The sequence below is a fragment of the Cupressus sempervirens genome, chromosome 1 (assembly GCF_028749045.1).
Source record: "Cupressus sempervirens isolate cs-2001-9-10 chromosome 1, ASM2874904v1, whole genome shotgun sequence".
Taxonomy (NCBI): Eukaryota; Viridiplantae; Streptophyta; class Pinopsida; order Cupressales; family Cupressaceae; genus Cupressus; species Cupressus sempervirens.
This window is the reverse complement of record NC_143118.1, coordinates 222,737,635-222,747,547: the sequence shown is the minus strand read 5'-3', so window position 1 is coordinate 222,747,547 and position 9,913 is coordinate 222,737,635. Positions and strand designations below refer to the sequence as shown.

Genomic DNA, 9,913 nt, shown 5'->3' with positions numbered 1-9,913 from the left:
CGCCACTGACGGATTCCAAAGCACGTGGTAAGAAAGAGCGTAGTTGGAGTTGGGACGCACTATTGGAGGACGACTACCTGCGTAAATAGGCATGTCCCGCATCAGCTTATGTATCTCGGTAGTCACTACTGTGAAAGAGAAACGCCAGAGAGTCGTTGAGCCTTCCAAGCTTTTTCGCCCTTATTTAGTTATTAAAGCTTTGTAAAAATGAGTGGGAACGGGTTGCCATTCAATAATTCGGAAAATAGTGATGAAAGAGGAGTTTGATATTAATGGAGAAATAGTGTTACTGAGAACACATCTCGAGGACGTTCCGGGCATTACTGGTTACTCATCTACCATTGCGAACTCTTTGCTTGAAGAGACACTGCAGAAACTGTATCTACAGCTTGTCAGTACCGAGAGTGTCGATCAAGGTAAAAGATAGATTAGATTATTATTTCTCATTTTTCCAAACATTGAACATTGTTTACTTGTACTCATGCATATATGGATTTACTATTGATGTGTGGACTGTAGAGACGGGAGAGGGGTTGAAAGGGGAGGAGATTTCGATAAGTTTGGATGATACAAAAGATGAATATATGCGATACAACATCACCTTCAAATGGAAGGTTGGGTTGGGAGAGCCCGGTGCATTGTTAGTGAAGAATGCTTACACTCGAGAATTCTTCTTGAAATCACTCACCCTCTTTGCCGTCCCCGGAAGACTCCCCGACCTTCATTTTTTCTGCAATTCCTGGATCTTCCCTTTTTACTTATTCAATAAAGGACCCCGGGTCTTTTTTTCTACTAAGGTATAATATGGAGAAATTTGAAATAGAATGATAAAAGCCAATGTTAACAAACAAATCATGGAATGATAGAAGCATGTAGGTAAATTTCAGCCTATTGTTAAGATTTGTTGAATGTTATTTTGTATTAACCTTTTCCTTGAACCGGCTGACGTTTTTTCAGCCTATTGTCAGGATTTTGTGATTGTTATTTTGTTAAATATTTTTCCTCTAATGGGTTCACATTTTTTCAGCAAGCTGTCCATCCTCATTCGTCACTTTTTCTAACGCCAGGAGAAGCCAAACTAGACCTTAAGTATTTTAACAGCTGAGCTTTTGTAAATATGTTTAGAAATTTATTTGTCGATGACCTTTTCGGAGAGCTACTTCACCTCTATTGATAAACTGTCTTACAACACTGCATTTAACTGCATATGCTTGATCATAGTGTGATCAACTGGATTGGATTATTTGGGAGACACGTTCACATTTGTCCTTATCGAATAATATTCTGCATTGATTTCAGAGTCATCTTCCCGAGGAAACACCTGCCGGGCTGATAACGTTGAGAGAGCAGGAGCTGTCAATTTTGCGAGGAAGTGGAAGTGGAGAGAGGAAGTTTTGGGATCGTGTATATGATTATGATGTTTACAATGATCTCGGCAACCCAGACAAGGATTCTAGTCTTCACAGGCAAGTTTTGGGTAGGTCCCATGAATTTCCTTATCCGAGGAGATGTCGAACTGGACGGCCCCCAACTGAAACAGGTATTTGCAATACACTGCCAGTCCTGATTCATTCGCTTACAATTTTACTATTCGTAATATATTGTTTGCTGATTGACTGAATATGACAGATAGCAACTCTGAAAGCTTGACAGAAGACCCGTTCTTCATTCCACCTGACGAGAAGCTCCCTCATATCATTGACTCCGACTACAGAGCTGATTCGGTGCGGAAATTCCCCAAACAGGTTTTACCCCCGCAAAAGTCCGATGATCTCTTTTTCTCGTCTCTGGAGGAAGTAAAAGCTGTTTACAGCTTTCTCGATTTTCCAATTCCCCAAGTTTTTAAGGGTTAGTGATGAACAGTTCTTAATTAAAATGATGATTACTGCAAGCTGTTTATGTGATCTTGCTAATTGAACAGAGAGGCAGATTGTCAAGTAGATTCTTTCCCCAAGCTAATATTAATAAATTTTGATCTAGATTTGATGTATGATTTACAGCTGATGAGTTCGCGTGGATGACGGACGAAGAGTTTGCTCGGCAAGCCCTTTCCGGGATGAATCCCATGGCCATTCAGTGTCTGCAGGCAAGCAATCAGCTTTTTCCACTATGTTTCAAAAGCATTTTTGTCTAGAATGATGTAGTTGAATATTGCTTATATTGTTCCGCACTTGGCACAGAGCTTTCCACCGTCCAGCAACTTGGACGCCGAGTTACATGGTCCTCAAGAGAGTTTTATATCCGCACAACACATAGAGAAAAACATGGACGGTCTTTCCGTGGAGCAGGTATGCCTGTGACAATAGACATATTCACCAAATAGACAACCAGTTTTCTATTATGACTCAATGTCACTTATTTATACAGGCTGTAGCAGCGAGGAGGCTGTTCGTCCTGGACTACTGTGATGCTTACATGCCCTACATCGAACGCATTAACAACCAATCAGATTATCATAAAATGTACGCCTCTCGCATTCTCTTCTTTCTGACGGACCAAGGTATTCTCAGGCCTGTTGCGATCGAGTTGGGGTTACCTCCCACCAGTGAGAACGAATTCGAAAGAAATGTTTACACCCCTGCCCACGAGGGAGAAGAAGGCGCTCTCTGGCTGCTCGCCAAAGCACATGCATCAGTTAACGATGCCGGTCATCACCAGTTAATCAGCCATTGGTAAGATCACAATGAAACTATTAATGGTTCTAACGGTTATCATATTCAAAAAAATTTACAATTTGATGCACATCACAGGCTAAGAACGCATGCTGTCATCGAGCCCTTCATCATTGCCACTCATAGGCAACTAAGCAAAATGCATCCTCTTCACAAGCTATTGCTTCCCCATTACACTGGGACTATGGAGATTAATGCGTCTGCCAGGCAAGCCCTAATCAAAGCAGATGGTATTATCGAAGCTGGGTTCACACCCTACAAATACGCCATACAGTTGTCCTCTAATGTTTACAAGCACTGGAAACTCAGCGAACAAGGCTTACCTGCCGATCTGATCAAAAGGTACAGTGCTCTTTTCGCGCTGTTACTCTCTACTGCCAAATACAATGTATTGCGTATAAGTAATAATTCTAATATGCAATTGCAGAGGAATGGCAGTTGAAGACTCAACAGCAGCCTACGGGTTGAGGCTTGTGATAGAAGATTACCCATATGCAGTGGACGGTCTGGAGATCTGGGTTGCTTTAAAACAATGGGTGCGTAATTACCTGTCTTTGTACTACAAGAGCGACGATGCAATCAAGGAAGACACGGAAGTTCAAGCATGGTGGAAGGAGGCGGTGAATATGGGGCACGGAGACCTCAGGCTGAGGAATGAAAGTGGATGGTATAAGATAGATTCAGTGGCAGAAGCGGTGGAAGCAATAACCACCATTATCTGGGTTGCATCAGCTCACCACGCCGCAGTTAATTTCGGACAATATGCGTATGGTGGTTATATGCCCAATATTCCGTCCATGAGCTCACGCCTCATTCCAAAGAAAGGTTCCTCTGAATTCTTGGAAATGGTGAATGACCAAGAAGCATATCTGCTGAAATCCGTATCCAATAAAATTCAGGCTGTGAAGGTGATGACAATACTGCGGCTGCTGTCTACGCACTCAACAGATGAGGTATATTTGGGACAGGTGACAGGCTCTACCCCTGACTGGAACGGTGATGAAGGGATCCCAGAAGTCTTTGCTCGATTCACTTCCGCTCTTGTGACTTTGGAAAAGAATGTCACCTTGAGAAACAAAGATCCTGCGCTAAAAAACAGGTATGGACCTGCGCAGGTTCCATACACTCTGCTCTATCCTTCCACTTCTGATCACTCCAATGCAGGCGGATTGACTGGCATGGGAGTCCCGAATAGTGTTTCCATTTAGATATAATTCTCAATTGCAAGCTTTTAGTTGTGCTGATGTAGGATGACAACTTAGAGTCTAAGGCTGTTATTGTTATTTGGACTCTACTTCGCTGTAATAAAATTGTCTATCCGATATCATTAGCATTGTCAGCTTAATATCTTTTTGGTAATTTGCAGTTTGCATTGATTTAGCTGTTTTGTTGATTAAGAGCCCATAAATTCAAATTCTATAAGAATTATAAGAATTAAATCATGTGCATATATTATTATCTGCTGTTTTGTTGATTAAGAGCCCATAAATTCAAATTCTATAAGAATTATTAAGTATTAAGTCATGTGCATATATTATTATTTGTTATTATTTGTAATGTGGTTAAGATTTTTCCATCAAAAATATGAGATACATTCTTAAATTCATGTTTTTTTTTGTAATGAAAGAAATGAATAAATATATTGTGATTTGACGAACTTCTCTCAAATCTGAAAAGATGCTCAAAATATATTCTCTATTAAATCATCAACTAGAGGGTCCTAATCCCTTTAGAATGGAACACACAATAGGAAACAACACTAGAATCTCTACTTAGTGCCATTATAGTTGACTACAAGTGAAAAAACCCCAACCAAAAAATTATCAAACCATATGCAATCAATTTTAAAGATAATTTATAACTACTACTATGAGCATTAATAATGTAATAATAATCATCACCAAACATCTAAAAGAGTTCATGTTTCTCAAACTACCATTATAACTAATGAATTTTATCCTCTTACTATCCTAATAGTTCAACAAACAATGATTATACTATGATACCCCCAAAAACTAAGTATAACTCTATATCTATCATAGGAAAAAAAAGATTCGTAAGGAGAGTATTAAAAATAACAAAATTAATCATTATACTTAGAATATGTATCTCAATCCTTAGAATGACATTTAAGAAAGCACTACTAACCTTCACTATCCTCTCTTCTTGTTCTTCTTCACTTTACTTATTCTTAGCTTTCTTTATTGTGCTTTTTCCTATGACAACTCCAAACAAGTGGAAATTTTTATTAGTCCATTGAACACCCACAAGAAAGATGAAATGACAGTGTTGAATTGATCTTTTCATTTATGGACATAGTAACAAGGGGCCTTCTAGAGCACAAATTCTCTATTGAAGGCCATCGATTAAAGCTTGGACATTAGGGGCACAAATTCCCTCCTCTACAACAAGGGAATGTATTTTGCCCACCTAAGGGTCCTTGCAACATGAGTTGGGGAATTAAGTACCATATTTAATTTTTCCTTCTCTTCTCCTTGATTTCATCGACCTCCTCATTGTAAGTCTTATCATCAGTGTTCTAAGTAGACTCATTCTTACTTTCTAGCCCATATTCCACATGTGTCTTTCAGCCTATTTCCTCTAGAATTTTCCTATCCCTTTTTCCATCCTTGAGGAGCCAAGTAGACCTTCTTTCCTCCAAGCTACCATCATCCTTAGGATCATCAATGTTTTCATTTTCCTCATCTATTTTCTCCTCATTGTCAATGTCAATATAAGGGGTCATACTTTTAGCCTTCTTGTTGATCATTTTTCCTTCAAAGAGACTGGCTTAATTGAATAAGATTTAATTTGCTTAGGGGTTTTAATAAAAAGCTCCTCTTAAAGGGATGCTTCATACTTAATTTAGTTTTAGGGTGCTTATTCTTCTTCCCAAATGGTTGATATTTTTTCTACTAAGCTTGGATTTTTCCAGGAGAGGATTGGTCCCAAATCTCAAATTTGATAAAGCTACTAGTTGGTTTCTAATCTTGGATTTTTTTATGTTTGGATAGAAGAGAAGGAAACTACAAAATGGGGATTTGTCAAATTCATATTGGTAAATGGTATTGATTAATCCCTAGTGGAATAGAGGTGAAGTGTGCTTACGTATGTTATAGGTGTAGGATGAGTAGAGGATAAAAATAACATTAATCCTATGGTTATTTCCTATGTGATTCAAGGTAGGAAAATGACATGGTCCATGGAAGGTGACATCTAAAACTTTAGAGTAAAGTACTTCATAACAAAGTGGAAAAAAAGGGCATACATAGAGGATAACAAGTTTATTTCATACCCTCTTTCATTGGTCACAACCCTTTCTAAGAAAAAATATTTATGTAAAGCTTGTAGTTTCTAGAGATATTCTTCTCATCACTTTCACCCTCCCATTCAAAGTGTGCAGCTCGTCATCTATCAAATTAGGGTTTGGATAAAACAAAATAATCTATAAATGGTAACCTTGCCCCTATGCCAAGTGTTACATAACTTCATAGAAAAAAAAGAGTATTATTGTTTGAATCATACATTACTTGTGTTAGCAATTAGTTTTAGTTTAAAACAAATACTACTCATTATTTCTATAGATATGTAGTTATTTAAAATATTACAAACTTATTTTATCCTTCAAGTAACACCTATTAAAGCCATTTGATTTAGTTGAATTAAACATCAAACATTAAGTTTATCTTGTCATCTTTCATTTGGAATTTGAGAAGAAATGAGTCACTGAATTTGTGCTTTGTGTAGTATTATGACAAGGAAATGAGATATAACAAAATTGGATCTATAGGGAACATAAGACTACCTATATATCATGACATTATTTTTCAAGTATGGAGATGGTGTGGAAACACATATATAGGGAAGATATTTCACTTTTATTCTAATGCACAATTTTTTGGCCAAAATGTTCTGAGAGAGATAGCATTGAATTATTTAAGGAATCTTGTATGTTTGCAAAGAATCTATAAGGAAACTTGGCAATAAAGAATATAACCATTTCCACATAACCCATAATAGATCTGAAATAAATACGGAATTAAAATCCACATGCAAGAGAATAGACAACATACCCACAAAATTGTGACACAAGATATGCCTTGGAAAACCCGCATTGAGGGAAAAACCCAGCCTCCAAAAGCATCCATCATCATGTATTATTCAGCATTGAAAATACCATTGCAATACACCCATGGAAGCCTTCATGGCCATAGCCACAACCAAGAAAACTATGTGAACAAGCATGAATCCACACATCCCATGCCATGCTTCCAACCTTCACAAATACTCCCTCGGCTAACCTATCAAGCCTTGTCCCACTCGACTCTTGCCTTTCTCACCCTTACTCTACAACAACTCCCCTAGTGGCTACTTATATAGTAGCAAGTCCCACAAAACCACCAAGTGGTATTAGGGTCAGTGCAAGAAGTTGGGTCTTAGTTTTGGCCAAAAAGTGGAAGTGTTTTTCTTGTTTTTGAAATATTTTGTCAATTGATGCCAAAATTTGAGCCATTTAGATAGATATTAAATATAAAAAAATTTCAAAAATAAAAATTGTAGTGCCTAGAATCTTCTTTTTGAATATGTAATGTATTTCTATACCCATATGATAAATTATGTTTCTGGTATGGATCTTTAAAAACCACTTTTTCAAAATGCTTGTTTCATGACCATACCACACTCGTGTATGGACACCATAATTTAACACAAATGAATGAATTTTTGCAAATCCTTTTAAATGGAGTTACCTAACACACCAAAGATTGATGAGAATATTTTTCTTTAATTTTTTAATGAATATTTTTTTTTATTAATTTTTAATTGGCTATAAAGGAAAATTTTTAACCTCTCGTGTACGGACACCATAATTTGATCAAAATTTCACTTTTTTCAATTTTATTTTTTTTAACTTCAAAAGAATTGAATATAGATTGATGACATATAAATTAATTTAAGAAAAAATATAAAATAAAAAAGTTATTAAAGTTTTAGTGAACGTTGCTATTTTACATTTAGGTACCACCTTTGATTAAAAAATTAAGAAAAATAGTAAATAAAATCATAACTCTATAAAATTTATATTTCTAAAATCAGGACAGTGAGAGCTCTAATGGGTTTTAGTTTCGTAAAAAATTTGATCGGGAAGACCCTCTAAAAATTATGGCAAGGCATGAATTTGTCAGTTCAATGCCTTAGTCAAATCTTGAGAGGCCAAGGCATAGGCTTGGTCTCACCAAGCCTATCCCAAACCAAAATCTGAGGTAGAAAAAAAAATCTTACCTCATGTTGTAAGAAACAAGCACCTGTTATTTGAATTTCAAAAAATGGGTACCCATTTTGAAAAGCTAAAAGTGGCATGAAAAATTCGCCAAAAACTTAAAAAATGAATTTTTAAGAAACGGGTACCCATTTTTTAATTTTAAAAAATGACTACCCGATTTTTAAAAAATGAGTGCCCATTTCTTAAAAATTCAAATTTTTAATTTTTTGAGAAACGGGTACTCGTTTTTTAAAAATAAAAAATGGGTAACCAATTTTTAAAAATAACGGGTGCCCGTTTTTAAATTTAGGGTCGGGCACCCGAGCCTAAAATGGGTGCCCATTTTTAAAAATCGGGTACCCATTTCTAAGTGTTCTCATTTCGTGGATTTGACTTCTGCAGAAATGCGACCCAACTTTGTGCATTCACCCATTACATAAACCATGTGCTACCTAACCCACTGACCCCACATTTAATATTGGGCATTTAATTCTTTTTCTCAATATTAAATAATTACATAAAATATTATCACAATATTACAACACAACTCATCAAGAATATTCCATGGGAATATTTACATGTTGCACGTCCATCTAGGTGGAACATTACATGATAAAATAAAATAATAAAATATAACAATATTATGCAATGTGTGCAACACCCATTATCTTAACAATCTCCCACTTGTTGTATACATTGCATAGGGTCAATCCGTAGCCACATAAATGAACAAGGGAACAATCCCTCCTAGCACATCCACCATTATGGATCAAACTACACCAAGTGCTCCATCTTGGTACCCACAACAAAATTAAAGTATCCAGCATCTCAAACATGAATGATCTCACCTCCTATTATGCCACTGCCATTGGACATACATAGAAGTCATCCAAAGAGAAAGCCACCCAACCTATCACATTAGAAGATCATAAAATCATGTACCAACTAAAATTTCAAGCACAAAAAATCTGATCCAAAGGTAATCACATGTATCCATAGTTGTCAAAATATCCATAGCTGAAATAGCACCCACAGCAAGTGCCAAACCCATCCAACTATCCATACCTCCAAAAGGTATAACAAGTGAATCTCATATCACCGACATATCCAATCTATAACCTGCAATCACAAGCCTCAAGAGCAATACCTGCCACATATATACCAAGAAGCTCCCACTACAAAAGATAATGTCAAATCTATAACTAATCCACTCACAACATCTCAAAGAAGTGAATCCATGTAGTATCAAGGACATCCACAATACATAAATTGATATCTTGCAAGAACAACTCTCATAACAAGTCTCCAATGCTCTCCCAAGTTCTCCACAACCAATAGAGGAAAGAGATAAAGTAATAACAATGTCATCTCTCACATGACATACATGAGCAAAAACTAGTGATCACAATCTCTAACCAATCTCAAATCCAATGTAAGCAAAACTGAACATTCAAGAAGATAACCAAGACCAAAGAAACCATGCAAATCATAACCTGTATCATGTCCTTCTACACATACTTCTAGATGTAAACTATGCAAGTATGATCTTCTCTATAAAACCCCAATAAGAAACCTCGACACCCAAACCATACCATATAGTTAATCATGGATGTAAGCCTCTCACAAGAAGATCAAACTCATAAACCATTCCTTAACTAAGGAATAACCATTCCTAATCCAAGGAATATGCCCAATATAATACCATCTCCCAAACTCAACCAACATAACTACATATGCACATGGAGATCTAACCAATGCTAAACCATCTCTCAAATGAACCCTCCAGAACTAACTCATGTACCATAGCTCAAGATCCATATCCATGAAAGACAAGCATAAATATAATGCAACTAAGAGAAATAATGGGCTATACCTCTCAAGTAGCTAACTGTCGAGTACACCAAGAGTGGGGAATGAGAATGCTCATCAAGATACCCAAGTCTCCAACTAAGACTCATTTAAGAACAATCTCCTCTCAAGT

At 36.6% G+C, this 9,913-nt stretch overlaps 1 protein-coding gene across 1 annotated transcript; it reads left to right on the top strand.

The window, feature by feature from the left end:
* Positions 1-250: 250 nt before the first annotated feature.
* LOC149576962 (linoleate 9S-lipoxygenase-like) lies at positions 251-3,880 on the top strand. Its single transcript, XM_089795536.1, has 9 exons — positions 251-416; positions 520-797; positions 1,300-1,540; positions 1,630-1,848; positions 2,001-2,086; positions 2,181-2,288; positions 2,368-2,672; positions 2,751-3,014; positions 3,100-3,880. Exons 1-9 carry the CDS (start codon positions 251-253, stop codon positions 3,878-3,880), a joined length of 2,448 nt encoding a protein of 815 aa, XP_089651662.1.
* The last annotated feature ends 6,033 nt before the right edge of the window (positions 3,881-9,913 follow it).

Excerpts from the sequence above, each read along its gene's own strand:
- LOC149576962 (XM_089795536.1), top strand. The coding sequence starts at position 251 with ATGAAAGAGGAGTTTGATATTAATGGAGAAATAGTGTTACTGAGAACA. Across the intron at positions 1,541-1,629 it reads ACGGCCCCCAACTGAAACAG|ATAGCAACTCTGAAAGCTTG; the intron begins GTATTTGCAATA and ends TGAATATGACAG. Across the intron at positions 2,673-2,750 it reads CACCAGTTAATCAGCCATTG|GCTAAGAACGCATGCTGTCA; the intron begins GTAAGATCACAA and ends TGCACATCACAG.